General features: G+C 40.6%; 1 protein-coding gene across 1 annotated transcript in view; it reads right to left on the bottom strand.

Moving 5' to 3' along the window:
- Positions 1 to 2,835: 2,835 nt before the first annotated feature.
- LOC119164900 (centrosomal protein of 120 kDa) overlaps positions 2,836 to 16,330 on the bottom strand; it is a 32,394-nt gene continuing 18,899 nt past the window's right edge. The window contains exons 15-20 of the mRNA XM_075894171.1: positions 14,689 to 14,781; positions 12,097 to 12,209; positions 10,227 to 10,275; positions 9,364 to 9,492; positions 8,109 to 8,341; positions 2,836 to 6,731 (exon numbers count right to left, since the gene is read on the bottom strand). Coding sequence (XP_075750286.1) covers positions 6,398 to 6,731; positions 8,109 to 8,341; positions 9,364 to 9,492; positions 10,227 to 10,275; positions 12,097 to 12,209; positions 14,689 to 14,781 — 951 coding nt within the window. The 3' untranslated portion in view covers positions 2,836 to 6,397. The remainder of the gene's footprint in view (positions 6,732 to 8,108; positions 8,342 to 9,363; positions 9,493 to 10,226; positions 10,276 to 12,096; positions 12,210 to 14,688; positions 14,782 to 16,330) is intronic.

The following is a 16,330-nucleotide window of genomic DNA, read 5'->3' on the forward strand; positions in this document are numbered from 1 at the left end:
GCTCTGCTCTTCGACCTATCATTCAGAAGGGGCAATGGGTGCAAAGCACCGTTGGCGAGTCCGAGCGAGCTCCAAGAACAAAGGGAGCTGGCGGATGGAAAGAAAACGTATGCTAGTCCTTGTCCAGAGGGAAGCCATCAAGGATCATCATTATCTCTCCCGCCGTGCACGTGCTAAACGTTGAGAGACTTTGTGCACTGCGCCGTTATCTGCTTCTGGGTGAGAGGCGTTAACGTCACTCCAATAACCTTGGTCACTCTCGCTCCTGCAGCGCCTACAGACCGTGGAGGAGGGGAGAGTCGTGTTAGAACATGTGGAAGGCAGAAACAGACGGAAAATCCCGTGCAATGGCAATGAGCCAGCCTCAGTTCCCACAGAGGGCAGCTTACATGATGTCGTTCTAGCTGTGTGTAAATTTCCGAAAAGCTTTGATAACGTATGCACAACAGTTACAAGGTGTATGCTGCTATAAATGCTTTTAGAAGCTGAGGCTGCATAAGGTAGGGTAAAATTCGAATATATCATTACTTTTTTTTCTTTTTAATTTGTGAAGGATGTCTCTTTGCGCATATTGTCGCGGTGTCGCAACCATCACCATTGTGAAGTGAAGGAATATTTGCAACAATATTTTCTATATTCATGCTTTTCTGAAAAAGAGCATTTTTTGCGTCTCAAACCCAGCTTTTCCAAAAGCAAGTCGTGAGCGAAAACTCGCCCTAGGACAAGCTTATCGTATGCGCTCTGTGCTTACTATGTTTCTAAAAAAACTTGATGTACAAAAGCCAAAAGGCTTGTCAAAAGCCAGCTGTGTATGTAAAATTGTCAGGTAACTTCTATAAGACAGTCTGAAGATGCTGTGCACCTTTATATTGACACTTTGCGTGCGAAGCGCATCTCCTCGCACACTTTCAGCTCCAAGCTACATTACGCCTTATTAAGTTTGTCGTGCTTGTCGATAAGTTTAGATGCTGAGGGTAAAGAAAATCTTCAGCAAGTGTGCATTTTGTCGCAACTCATACAGTAAATGTGAATAAATGTCAGTGACGTACTGAGGCGCTGAATGCTCAATCGGCAAGCTCTTCATCGGTGAACCTCTTAGCCTTTTCAGTGTCCTTCGAGGTGAATCACGTGCAGGGTGACAAGAGGTATGCTCTAATGGATACGATTATTATTTTTGAAGCAATTAGATCAAAATAGCGCGAGCCAAATGCCCAGTGCAAGTGTTGAATTAATGGTAATTGCGGCTTAGAATCTATGTTTAGGTTCAAATATTTAAGGATTGGGACATAGGATATTGTTCTTGCATTTAATGACCGTAGTATCTCACGCAACTAAATTATGCTATAGTTAGGATTCAAACCTGGCCACACTACAGTCGGTTTGCTGGAAAATGGCGACTGCACTGGATGATACGCTGCAGATAGAGCTGCATGACAGCTCAGAAAAGAAGCACGGCAAGAATTATGAGAGGCTCTAAAGTGAAAAATAGACTTTTGGAATGATTAACAAGCTTTTAGCTACTAAATAAAATAGTTGAACGGCATTTATGACAAAGTGTGATTGCTTTTCAGCCATTTTCCAATGTTAAACTCTGTTATCTCAAAACCATGTTTATTATTACTTAAGTACCATTACTTTTTTTGCTCTTTAAGATAGCCAATTCATTCTTTGTTTTTATATTCTGCATGAGTGCGTACAGCTAATGAAGCAGAATAGGAACTGTTTTGTGTTACAAATTTTCATGCCAATTAACATAACATTTAGGTCCTTGTGGTTAAAAATTTGCAAAAATTTTCATAGTCTGATTTAAATAAACTTGCTTCAGTTAAAAAAGAGCGAAAATTTTGGAAGAAAAAGATGCATGGATTAGAGAACATTCCTTTTATTCACCAAGAAAACAGTACCTCAAAATGACCTAAAATGCATGGGACATACAGGGCCTACCCAGTTTCCTTGACTGAGGTGTCAATTTGTCATGCCCCACTTATATAAACAGCCCCGCCATGGTGGTCTAGTGGCTAAGGTACTCGGCTGCTGACCCGCAGGTCGCGGGATCGAATCCCGGCTGCGGCAGCTACATTTCCGATGGAGGCGGAAATGTTGTAGGCCCGTGTGCTCAGGTTTGGGTGCACGTTAAAGAACCCCAGGTGGTCGAAATTTCAAGAGCCCTCCACTACGGCGTCTCTCATAATCATATGGTGGTTTTGGGATATTAAACCCCATCAATCAATCAACCACTTATATTAACAGACCGATGCAAGTATTTGACATTGTTACCCTTCAACAATTGCCTCGGTTTCAAGCAAAAAGCTTATTCATGGATATCCCATCACAGCCTCCACGCGATGAGTGTACTCACTGTACATATTCTGTAAATAGCAATAGCAAATGATTCTGTACTTCTTGTTGTAAAACTTCCCTCATTTTCAAAGCAGTCACAGAAATGCTAAGATGGTTTCCACGTGTTTTCGGAGAGCGCCGACAGCCAAACATGATTGCACCACCGTTAACCTACCTATAGCGCGCAAGACAGGTGCGCCCAATAGAAGGCAACTCCATAACTTTTTGCCCCTAATAATCCAAAATTCACATAGTTGTATTTTTTCGTAAATCACAATAAACCACTCTGTTCAGAGATACCATGCTCAGTAAACGTTTTCGCATGTAGTGCATATATTTACTCTGTTTCACATGCTACAGATATTTTTATACATTACTGCTATAGTGGGCTAATGTAGGCCCATGCTTGCTACCTATCTGAAAAGCTCGAACACGCGATTGTTGTGTGAAAAGTAATGATGCAAGGCACAGAGAAGAGGACGAGATAGACACAACTGTTGAAATGAGCATTTATTGCTGTACGTTAAATGCATTCAATAACTTCCATTTATATCATGACTCTTTACACGTGAAGTTCGCTTACAACAGTGATTCGTCCTTTTTGAAGTGGACAAGCACCTCAGTAAAGTTCAATTTTCAGAGCGAGCACATTCGGTGTACCTCCATGTTTCAGCAGTTCTCCTTTGAAATATAAATTTCAAATTTTGTGGACAACGCTACAGCAAGAAAAATTTAATACAGAGTTGATAATACTTGGATTGCCTACTAAGGACATCTGCTGTGTGTTGGCATTCAGCTTTACATCCACCAATTTACCAATTATGGTAAATATAAGTGTGCAATGCAATTTAACTTTTATATGCACACATTTACTGCAGACAAAGGAAGTCACACTCACTTGAAATAATGCAAATCTGAACAAGGCCTTGGTCTAAGCATGGTTGAAAACATTCTTTTTTTATATATATATAAATTACATCACACACTCGTACAGCACCCGAACATGCACAGAGAAAGATGGTGTGTGACCTTACTTATATACATGCCGCTGACAACACAATGTCAGACAAAATAACTTGCATTAATAGAGAATATTCTGTATGCATCAACATATTTGTCTTTTATAGAGGACAGAAAAAGATAATTCACTGACACCATAATACAACATTGCTTGGACAAAACAGTATTCTCAACGTTATACCGTATTAAATTTGAGCAGTTACAAACCTGAAGTGACACACATAAATAACAATGCATCATGCCATTGGTTTCGAAAAGCTTAAGATGTGACACAGCGGCTCCATAAGTGAGCAAATTTGAGTATCTCTGTTCTCTATACACACATATAATGAGGTAAAACCATCCCTCTTAGATTAATATTTACAATCATAATTTTCACTTATGAGGCACTCATCGTTTTGCTTGGCACAAGTCTGTTTGCATCAACAACAAAACAAGGTAAATAACTTGCACAATCAACTTATTCAACTTCTATTTTACAGTAAATCTAAATACTCTCCTAATTATGTATTTATGTATTAAAGGTTAAAATCATCTTAGCCACACTTGTGCAGGACTCATTTTTCGTGCACCACGACACATACAACCTTGACACTCTTGAGTATCGATTGTACAACCAACATTTTTATACATAATTTTTATACATAACAGAACCACTAGGTGCAGTTCACTTGCACTTAATTTCATTCGTCAGTTTTTGTAGCATAAATGTCAAGATGCCCGCATTCTTTGCTAAACAGTCCTTGACTTGCACATCTTGCTTTTCATAACAGAGCACCATGCTCTCCGCTGCATCAAACAAATTCATGTTTTCAACCAAGTAAACAATGAAGCTTCAAGCGAACAATCTCCTCACACAGCCTGTCAGCACAGAATTGAAGAAAAGAAGTTTGGGTTAATTTGAAGTGCGCTAACCCAATGCAGAGCACTAAAACGTGATTTTATTTCATAATAGGCCCTTCCTTGGCACATAAGTAACACTACGAGGTTTCAGGACTGCCATTTCAACAATCAACGTCGACTTGATAGTTGCCTTTAGTGTCCCTTTAAGTCTAGTTGTTTATGTGTACGATCATCTCATGTTTAATTAATAATGAAAACTGTGAAATGAAGCCCTCTAGAAGGACATTATAAAGAACAAAAAAGCCTTTCAGACAGCAGTAATACAGGTGTTTTGTTTCTAGCACTAAGCAGTAATATTTAGCCAAAACAACCCAGAATACGCGTCATAGCATAATAGCACAATGTTATGCTTTGAAAATCATAGCAATGAAAAATAGTTTCGTACGACTAAAGAACTGTTGCGATATTGAGTGGCATCAAAACGCAAAACTTTTAAATATTGGCATCATCTTATATTGAGAACACCTTATAGGATTTAATTTAAAGGGACACTAGTCTATTAGAGGTCCAGAAACCTTGTAGCGCTGCTTTTGTGCCAAGGAAGTCCTTATTTTGAAAGGAAATAACGTTTTAATGGTCCACATCGCATTAGCACACTTCAAATCACCCGTCTCAAGGGGAAACTTTCACACCACTGTTGGCGTGCACAACGTCGCCCGGCTTTACTGCGTGGCCCCTGACACTAGTATCAGCAGAGCGACAGTAGCGGGAGCCACAACAGCAACAACAGCCATTGAACAATTTCTTGTCATTGGCTCCAAGATGGCAGGCGTGCTTGATTGAACTGGGCCCCGCTAGATGGCATGACCTGTCCAGTGTAACCAGGCGGAAATTGAACTTTTGAACCACTCATGCTATTCCCCATAGTGATGTCCGGTGGTATTTTTCTCATGAATCAAACAGAAACGAACAAGCAGCATTTTATTACATCTGTTGATGCATGGTAGGTTCTTTATTTAGTGTAGCTAGTTCGATTACTCGTGATTTATTGCAGGAAGTAACTCTGACGTCATTGGGATCATTTTGCGAATGTCCTGCTTGTGGCACATGTGTTCTCGTGCATTCACATTAACTTCCCAGTAAGTAGGGCACTGCTGTTGATGGCATTATCGTTCTAGGTACTGTCATACATTGAGCTTTCACTCAGACAGAAATTGTTATTTGACTTTAGTGTCCCTTTAAAAATGCAAACAAGTATCATGGTATGATTAAAGTCATCAACCCCTAGTAGCATGTGTTTAAAAAGCAGAGCTTGAGAGTTTAACAAAGGGCCTGCGACAAGCTTAGTTTCACAACAACTACTTTCAGTCTTTAGTTGCTGCAGACTCTCAGTAAATAAAACTCTATTAAACGAAACTGCTGCTTAAATATGACAACTGTCTCCAGCACGATTGGTTTCGTACCTGAATTCTACAGCCCTGTATGTCTCTCAATAAACGGAACTCTTGTTAAACTGAACACATTTTCCTGGTCTCCTCATGTTTAATTTGACGAGCCTACTGTAGTTCCGCAATATCTATGACCACCGCAAGTCAAAGCAAGCATTGCCGGAGAATATGTTGCTGGGCCTGTTGTTACATACTTGAAGAAACAAAGAAACCAGCTTAAGGACACGTTCGCAAGAGGAGAAGACGACACACATCCAGCGTGTATGTGTCGTCCTCTCCTCTTGTGAACGTCTCCTTAAGCTGGTTTCTCCATTTCTTCAAGCATCGCCCTCAGCGCTACTAGACTATCTGCTTATTTGCATAGTAAAGTAAGATCTACTGCTTGCAATAAGAGCAACTTGTGCACAAAAACAATATGCATTTTCAAACAACAAGATTGCTTGTGCCTGTAAATCATACACGCGTACATAAATCCTTCTTTTAACCATATGGTGTAGTAGCGCACATTCACGGGGACGAGGAGGACAAGAAAACAGGACACTCTTCGTCCTCTTGTCCTCTTCGTCCCTGTGAATGTGCGCTACTACACCATATGGTTAAATGATGTCTTACCAACTAGCCCAGCTCTCAACCCTACTGAAATAAATCCTTCTATTCCTCCCCCCCCCTCACCTATTTTTTTCTGTTATATATACAACTAATAGGAATAGTATACCTATCAACTTTTTTTGCTGACCTTCAGCAGCTCACACATGCTTCCTGACAATGTCAGCAATACGTCTATTCAACTCAACAATAATTACGTCCTCCTTGCTATAGACGCCAGATTTGAGTAGGGTGTCTCGCTCTTCAATGAGCCTTCGCATATGCTCCATCCAGGACGAAGTAGAGGCAGCAGAGGCACCCGGTGGCGACTGTTCCAATACAACGGGTGAGCTAGCGTCGTGCCTTGAAGGTTGAAAAGATGCACCCGAGAGCTGTGATCCTCCCAACCTTTCTCGCATGGCCTCCACAGTTGGCGCGTAGTGCGTTGGCGACGTTTTCTCTGGCGTCGTAAATGAGGCCCCTTCGTCTGGTGCGCTGCATGAAACAAATTTGAACATGTGTTACTGAGCGGTTGGCAGCCATTGATCCAGAGAAGTGCTGGAGAAAAATGGCTTTCCGCTACAAAGGTTGAAGCAGAAACAAAATTCACATCAACGTTACAAATCAGCATTATTTATTCTCATAGAAATGTATATTGTTGGAAAGATTTTTTTGACACAATTGCCATCTTTTTCCATGCATTTTTGTTGATGGCACTCCAATTTAAGTAACCCACTGTCATCACTCCACTGCTAAACTGTTGGGGAAGCGTTTTACCTCTTCTTTGACTTCATTGTCACCCCGGAAGCATTGGCCACTCATGTGTTCCTTCAGCTAGGGGAACAAGTGATAATCGCCAGACGCGAGGTGCGGACAGGACTGGGAGTGAGGCATGACAGTCCACCCAACGTTTGTCAAAAGGTCCTGGGTTTGATGGGAGACGCGAGGCCAGGCATCATGAAGCAACGTTACACTGGCTGTCAGCTGTCTTCACTGATGGCTCTGGATAGCTCACCCTCGTTTTATTAGTGTTGCACAATAACTCAGTTGATGTCCCACGTTCAATGAAATCGATCAAGCAGTATACTATTATGACTTCAAAATACACTGGCCATGACTTTGCCAGTGGAAGGAGTTTGTTTGAACTTTTTTGCGACTTCTGACCCTGAGTGACACCATTTTTTTAAACTTTTTTGTTTGTTTTCAGAGTTTAAGTGAATTACCCATGTTTCGTCTCCAGTAACAATGGAGTCCAACAATCCTCCCCTATCTTTTTGACACTGCTGAAAAATCTGGCGAGCACCGGCAAGGTGTTTCTCCTTGTGTTCTATTGGAAACACACACAGTATCCATCGAGCACAGCGCTTGCTTGGTCATGGATCAAAATTCATGACGGCGGCAGAGTTGCTCATAATGAAGAATGTACACCTGTGCTCCTAATAAAACACTTTATTGAAAACGCATGAATTCATTCTTTCTATTCGCCCTCTTTGTGGGAATAGATGGGGATAGTAGTAGTGGTTATTAGCAAAAGTAAAAAGGTGCTAAATTCTGCCTCCTAAGAGGGGACACTGCTGAGCGCTGGAGCGAATGAAACTCTGAAAATGGTGGGAAGGGTTAGGCACATACTTCAAATTACTTTAAAAATGGAGAGGGGTGCTTGGGTAGAAGGGCTTACTCAGATTTTACAGCGAACACTGGGGAGGGTGTGGAATGCACGTTTTATAAAACAGAATCTAAATGTTGCAAAGATTGAGTAAGCTAGGTGGCAGTGGCACCAAAACAAACAACCACGAGGACATCCGCAAGTTGTTTCTGTTGCCAATACGACCCTTCTGTAAAAGAGAAAAAGGAGTAAAGAAGAATTTTCACCTGAGTGGTTGTGAATGTTCAGAGGTCGCCATGGCTGCAGAACCCCTTTCATAACGAGCCTTGGCTTGTTGATAAAGCCTTTCAACTTCATCATGTCGATCTTGTAGTTCTTGCTGTTGCGTCTGCCTCACACGTTGCTTGTAAGCTGCAAGCTGGCTTTCAGCTTGATTACACTTTTCTCTGTACTGTTCTTTCAGACGAAGTGCTTCTTGCAGTTCCTTTAATAATTGTACCTTGCAAGACAGAAATGGAAACGTGTGTTAAAGATCCTGTTCAAGGATATGAACCAAATAGCCAGCAAACTGGTATTAGTGCATTAAAGTTGTGCAAAATAGTTCATGTTCCTACGCTTCGAATTTAACCAAAAGAAAAAGAAAAAAACAACAACACAAGAAACTTTACAAAAAGGATATTTGAGAAGACTGCTTCTGTGGGGTCTTTTTCAAAACGCGAGGCATAAACAAAATGCTGTTGCTTAAATCCATGTAGGTAAACAGTTATTGAGTAGCAAAAACTGACAAGAGAGCTCTACAGTCATAATTTCAGCTGAAAGAAACTGGAAACGCGCAACAGATGTACCCAGAACTCTGATTTAAAAACCAAGCAATGATCAGTTGACCCAGAACGACCCCTTTTCTAATACGTAACCACTTACAACCTTTTCGCGTGACTTCTTCAAGCTGCCAGTTTGAATATGTTATTCGTACTGACGACAGTAACACAGACTAACTTCGTGAAGTCACGCAAAAGTGGCATTTTATGCATCTCTGTAGTGACAATAGAGTGGTATCTAAAACAAGAAGGGAAATCTGGGCTAGTTGGTAATAGTTCATTTTCGATAACTCACAGTGCTTTTTCAAGGCTTTTTCAATCTAAAACAGCTGATTAAAAGTGTCAAGTGTGTAAATATCATGGCCACAAGAAAGACTATGACAGGATGTATTATGTTTAAATAATAATCTGATAAAGACTATTAATTTGTAGTCTTGTTTGTTATTTGGCCTCTACTGTCCTTAAGGAATTCTGTTACACTAAAAAAAGTACTCGCAATTGGCCAATCCTTGGCTTCTGAAACAAAGCTACATGTACAATATTGTATTTATTTTATAAGCAGACTGCCAGGCTTTTAACACATTTCTTTGTAAATAAACATGTCCACATTCATACACGAAGCTGCAGAAGCTCATGCACATTATTCATTCGTCTGTTCACAGGAGCCCTGCCATGCGTGCCAAGTGAAGATCGGCATGTCTACCTTCTCGGTGAGTGCCTTCTCGTAGTCGATCTGAACTTTGAGTTCCTGCGAGAAAGCGTCTCTCTGACTGGTCTTCAATTCTTCAAACTGTCTTTCACGCTCTTGAAGCTTGGCTTCCAGTTCAGAAATCTGCAAGGAACATCACAATAAACTTGCGAACGAAGAAAAGGCAAACAGAAAGCAGCTTTCTTGACAATCATGGACTGGAAAAAGTAAAGTGCCCAGGGTTCCATAAGTGAATGTAACAATCACTGGAGTTGTTTCAAAGCCCACAAAATCTTTGATTTGGCACCATTTATGCGAAGATGAAAATTCGTAGTGCGTTGCTGTTTTTTTATAATATCTACCACACTTAGGTACAAAAGTTAGGGTTTGTAGCAAAAGGCATGTGCCATCTCAATATGGTCATTTACCAGCATTGCAGTCCGTGCAGCCATCTCCAGTAAAGAAACAAGCAATCGCTTATGTTAGTGAAATTAAGCTCCAGAATTATGCACAAGTATTCTCAATAAAGATTTGTGTCAAATGGTTAAAATGAGCTTCTGCAATAGGTTCTGCATCGCTGCTGCGTGAAAGTAAAAAGCATTTCCGCAACAAATAATGTTGTGTTGGCTCGTGTACTAGCGATTTTATTTTATCAGCAGTAAACCCATTTCACGAATCTCGGTCAGCAAAACAACAAGCTGCTTTCCTTTCTATCGTGAAACACTACAGCTGCGATTATCACCTAAAAAGTGTGCTTACACCAGGCAGTGCTTCACACAAATTTACCAGTTTAGTCTCTAGTAAAACCTTCCTAATCTGGTTTTATGTTATTCTGTTTGACATCACTCAATTTAGGTGTTAGCAAAATCACATCTTACCTGTCTCTTCAACTTATGCTTCTCAGCTTCCAGCTCAAGAACTTTTTTTCTGCATAAAATACAACAGAAAGAAAAGTCTGGCTACATAGAGCACTTGTGAGAATTCAAGTTCTCGAGCAGCTTGACATATTTCACATTATATAGACTGAACTGTAAGTGATGTTTTTGAACGTACATCTTATCTTTCACATGCAACAAAAAAACAAAAAAAAACAGCCAGTACAGCGTTCGTGTTATGCTCTCTGTTCTTTGTGCTTAGTATGTTGTCCACTGTTTGCCACAAGAAAGTCCCACTGCTACTGCTATTGCCAAATAGCTCAGCAAATTATGCTCCTGAAAAAATACTAGATGAAAATTTATGCATAATCATTCCGAAAAGTATTACAATCAGCTATTTTAAGTGATATTTTTTAATAAGACACTAAAGTTAAACCACAAATCTGTTTAGATCAATGAATAATTCTTTGAACAGTTCATTGTCATTAACTCCACAAGTACAGATTCATTACAAAAAGAAAAAAATGCAGGTAAAGTATTTACAATAATTTCACGCTGACATCTTTCCATATGAATGTCAGCATGACATCTAAGATAACAAGAAATACAGGAGCTTTATTGGAACCTGAGAAATTATTGGATGCATTTTCTGATGAAGGGCCATTGCAACTGCTGGGCATAAACTAATTTTTCTAAACACATTTCAGCTACGTTGGCTAAATCTCTCGCACCCTTATGAGAAAATGTTCTCTGTATAAGAAAATGTGATCTAGACCCCACAATGTGTTATCGATACCTAAGGCATCACAGCAAGTTGGTGTGAGAAGCTCAAAGCCACATCGCCAACTGTATTCTTTTTTGTGTGTTGTTTCTGGCTTGCGAACAATCTTCTCTTGTTGAATGCACATTTTAATATTTTGAAAAGGTTGCTAATACTAGAAAGACTGTTTTCCCTTCAGTATATATGTGAAAGCTGCACATGACGATTTTACCTCCAAACATTGTGTTACTTATATGAAAGCAAGTAAAAGTACAGCCATCAGACTGACGCAACACAATTTGGAGTTATTAACAGTGGCAGGCAGCTCTGCACCGGAAGTAAGTGTGCCGCTGTGCTCATTAAAATACACAGATAAATGAGAGCTCATTGAGGAGGAGATGTCGCTGAAACATTCCGACAAACTTCATTGGCACCTTAACAAAGACAAGTGCACTTGGTGAAACGTTGGCGCTAGCCATATTCCATGTTTAATAACCTGTCATTGCTCCAAGTCTCAATATTCTTCTCAGCTTTTTTATTCACAAATAAAACCACACGGCTTAAAGAGACATTCAGTAGCTTTCGATTTCAAAGAAGACGGGCTACTCATTACGAGGGTAGCTAGTGAATGCAGTTATTTATAGTATATCGTATTTACTTAAGTAATGTACGCACTTTTTTCCTCGAACAATCGGAGCAAAGTTTGGGGTGCGTTTATTATGCGGGGCAAATTTTATGAAATCTTTTTCGATATTAACAAAAATTGCGGTAATGCAAGAAAAGAAGTTAGGTTGCTGAGCCTTTTGCAACTGACATACGCGTATGCTGTTTGAAACAGCTTCGTTATTGCACTTCACTCATCTTCGGTGGTTGATGGCACTATCTTCTGCAAGCTATCCCAGGACTGCCCGCGCACTACATAAAAGCGTTTTGCGGCTTTCTTTTCTTGCAATCGTTTAACCACAACAGTGGTATCTACTGTGATCACGAGGGGCGCCCAGAAGCGTATGCTACGACACACTTTGCCAACTCTGTGGCGGTTTCGCACCATGACCGCAACGATCCTGTTGACATTGCAGCAAGCAACACAGAAAAAAAAAGGTCTGTACTCACTTCTCAATATTCAGCATGTGCTCATACTCCTCTAATGAGCGTCTGAGTGTTTCTTTGGCTTCTTTCTGAAGGCGTGTCTTCATGAACTGGAACTCAGACTTTTGCTTTTCAAACTGTGAAAGTGTCCGTACAAAGTATCAGTCAGTATCTCCTCGAATATTATTTTGTACACATTGTCTTAGAACTCGATATCAATCTGCATCAATAAACAGCAGCACCAGATCACAAATTTATTGTCAAACACCAGATGACATACAAAGCTGCTTGCTTCGACTGCATTCCTGGTTACCATGGATATTTAGCATTTGGTTAACCTTTTAACGCCTGAATTATGAAACTGCCAAAAAGAAAAAAATTGTTTCCATTTACCAACTTTAAATAGAATTCTTTAAATGATTCTGCAGCCTAAAATACAACTTTAATGCGTACTTTTATGCATGCCGCGAATTCTCCATATGCCGCAGAAGCGAGGACCCCGCAACACAGCACGTACTGCAGAACTACATATCATGTCATGTGCCACTCCTTGGGTGCAAAAACACCAAATAAACAACATGATTGAGGACAGAACTTGCGTCACCCTGGCAGGAAAGAACGAAAAAGTGAGAGCTGTTGCACGTGCTGCGCACTCTCCGCCATCAGCTACAAAACAATCGGTTCTAGCCTATAATAGCCTAGACGAGGCGGCACTAGATTTTTTTTTATTTCGAAAGCTAAGATCCCCATGAGTATTTGACAACCTGCATTAAAGGTGAAACGCATTCCGTGACTTGCTTGAAGTTTTCTAGTATGTCGCGAATTCGTGACAATTGGCAGTAAATGGTTAAGAACAAATCAATTAGGTCTGCTGTAAGATTTACCTTTTGCCTGCCAACCTACCAGTGACAGATAATCAGAGAAACACTTCAGCATTTCACACTTTTAAGTAATATTTTGAACTTCTATTCCCGAGCAAAAGCATTCACACAAGCTGTAGAAGTATTGTGTCTGATCCACACCCAACTACGTGCAAACTTAGCCTCAGTGTGGTTCAACAGACTAATGCTCTATATAAATTCACGCTTCCACATATCTCTTGGGTGAAAAGCGAGAAGCCAGTTTATTTAATGTACTAGCATATATTTTCTTAATGAAGATAGACAAGTTGGAAAGCCAGTACTACACTAGTTCTAAAGTAAAATGCTGCATAAATATGTTAATCTTCCATGACACTGCTTTGACCTTGTTCATTCTGAAAGTCACTTATTTGCTTAGCTGCTTAGTTGTTGCACAGCAGTTTTGAAAGAAAAAATCATGTGGCGTTTTCATCTCAGCTTAATAATATGCTGCACAAGGTCACACAAGCTATCTTTTTTTGTGTAATGCTGGTGCTTCTTTAGATGTAAATTTGCAACAAGAGAGGCAAGCCTCGTCACTCATGCAACCTCTAGCCTCTCTATTGAAGTGGCAATACATAAACGCAAACGAATACCTGATTGCCGGGTTGGATCATTATGTAAGAAAAAAAGCCGCCCGCATCTTCCCACGGGAGGGAACTCCAGTAAATGCGTCACATAGTGGTGGGAATATAGTGCGAATGTTGCATCATTGCCTATGGTTTGGGAATGCTTAATTGTTATTTCATCTTTATTATTCTTATTTATTCAATGAAGGAGAAGCGTTTCCTTCAACGAGTGGTGGGATGCTGATGTGCAATCCAGTGCCTACATATAGGTGAACGTTTGTGCAGCTCGAGCAGTTGGTTTTTACTAGCAGACGCTGCCTGCATCGGCCTTGCAAGGAAAGATGGAAGGGGGGGGGGGGGGGAGTGACAGTGGGCATGAGACGCGAGCATGCACAGTGGGGTCGTCGCCGCCAAGGCCGGATTCGCAAGTGGGTGCGATTATGAAATGCCTCGTATTTAAAAGCGACAGTCGACAAGTAACTCATTAAAAGGCACATCCTTATGATGCAGCCAGCGCTACACTGTGTTACATTAGTGCCAAACCGGCTGTCACACACACAAAAAAGTCGTTATTATGCAGATTGCTCTGAAACGTGAAAATCCTGACATCTTATATGTTTAATAAGCCCCAATTTAAGTTAAAGGCATACTGTAACTGAAAACTCAACACAATTTCAAACCACATGAATGTGTACTTTTAATGCTTAATAACATGAGTGAAGGGTGCTTGGTGACAACACGCAGCTGGTGACACATTGCTTCATGTTTTCTTTTCTTAGGTAATTTTTATGGCATACACTACCATGCCAAACTATATAACAAATCTGAACAGTTTTATAATCTTTGCCTAGTTTTTAATAGCTTTGAAGGACTTTCACTAAGCAAAGTTTATTGTTTAACACGAGAGGAAATTTTGACGATTCTCAATTGTTTTAAAAAGAGTAGTCTATTATACATTTTCTTCTTCAGCAAGCTGGCCTCTTATCACAACACACAATGACCAAAAATGAACCATTCCAGACAACCTTTAAACAGCATGCAACCTCCAATAAAAAAGAGCATTAGAAATCGAATGTTTCACAAGATTAGGGTCTTGCACTTACAAAAGATGTGAAAAAAACAGCAAGCAGAGAAAGACTTGATCCTACCTGAGCTTCCCTCCGAGCATGGGCTTCTTCACGTGACTCAATCTCTTTCAAGTGTGACCTCAGCTTCTCCTCTAGTTCCTTGTTCTCTTTTATCTGTTGTCAATAGAAAAAAAGCAAGAGAAAATTACATGAGGTAAACCATGCTACTTGCCTAAATTGCAAATCTACATACTATATGCGGCACAAACCCATTGCATTTGCTTTTCAAAATATTAATTGAGCTTCAGGTTGTGCCGTAATGTGCACGTAGTATTGATTTGATTGATATGTGGGGTTTAACGTCCCAAAACCACGATATGATTATGAGAGACGCCGTAGTGGAGGGATCCGGAAATTTCGACCACCTGGGGTTCTTTAACGTGCAACCAAATCTGAGCACACGGGCCTACAGCATTTCCGCCTCCATGCACGTAGTATTGGGTAAGATTGAGCAGCTTGTGAAGATTCCAGTGCGTCCCATTCCTACTGTGTGGTTATTTTGCCTATTCTGCCTTCTCTGCAACATTCCTTCAAAGGGACGGAGCAAATGGCCGTATTGCGGGCATTTAGCCGATGTGAGGCGTGACCCGAACGTAACAGGATTCCGATTGAATCCTGGTTGCATTTCGATGGAGGCAATATTCTAAAGATTTAGGTGCATGTCGAGAATCTACAGGTTGCCAAAATTTTCGGAGCCCTTTACTACGGTGTCTTTTATAATCATGTTGTGGTTTTGGCCTTCTGGGAGATGAAACCCCAGCAACTATTTTATTATTTTGATTAATAATATTCCAACAAATAATTTTTGAATCATCAATTTTTGGGGGAGATGCTTCGAACATTCAGCGCTGCTCAGGTGGGAAGTTGATGCAACCAGAACAGCAAGTGCAGGAAAGAAAGATCTCTCCAGAAGCAGCCTATCGTGCGTAGCACACATCATTCTCTCCCTGCACAGGCCGAGCACAGGCATGAATCAGCACACTTTATTATGCAAGGAGACGGCTGACATAACCTCAGAGCTTGCCAAGCCCTAACACGTTGTGATCAGTATTCCTTTAAGATACCGAAACACTACAAAACAACGCTACAAAGGGAACTGATTTCTTTTGCAGCCTCGGCCACTGCCAGGTAAATGGAGGGCTTTCTTTTTCATACAAAAGTAATTCTCTCTCCATGTTGCGGGCCTGATCAGCTTTGACCTTCCATATATTTTTATGTCCCTGTGCTTTTTGCTGTTGCATAATTCTGTCTCGCTCTTTGATATATAAGCCTCTTGATTTCCTCAGGTATTAGAACACCTACTATCGGCAGGCAATCACCTAGTGTTTGATCACCGAACAAGTACAGACTTTTCGCAACTGCACAGCTTTCATTTTCTCAGAAATTTATTCTGGTTTTTTCAATAGCTTTGCCAACTCCCAGTTTAATGACAAGCTTTTCCTTTTACAAAAATGCAGCTTCAGGAGACACATCTCAATGTGCCCGGCACAAGGCTACCTCGTACTTAGCAACTTTCTAATCTTCCCCTCTCGTCAGATTTCTTCTTTGTGTAACTAGCCACACACGAAGCATGAAGGATGCCTTCTCACTCGATGTGAGCCAACTCCTGCGAAGGCCGCACTATAAAAAGATTGCTACACAACAGTGAGGATGTCTCATATTA

This window comes from Rhipicephalus microplus, chromosome 1 (assembly GCF_043290135.1).
Source record: "Rhipicephalus microplus isolate Deutch F79 chromosome 1, USDA_Rmic, whole genome shotgun sequence".
In the NCBI taxonomy this organism is placed as follows: Eukaryota; Metazoa; Arthropoda; class Arachnida; order Ixodida; family Ixodidae; genus Rhipicephalus; species Rhipicephalus microplus.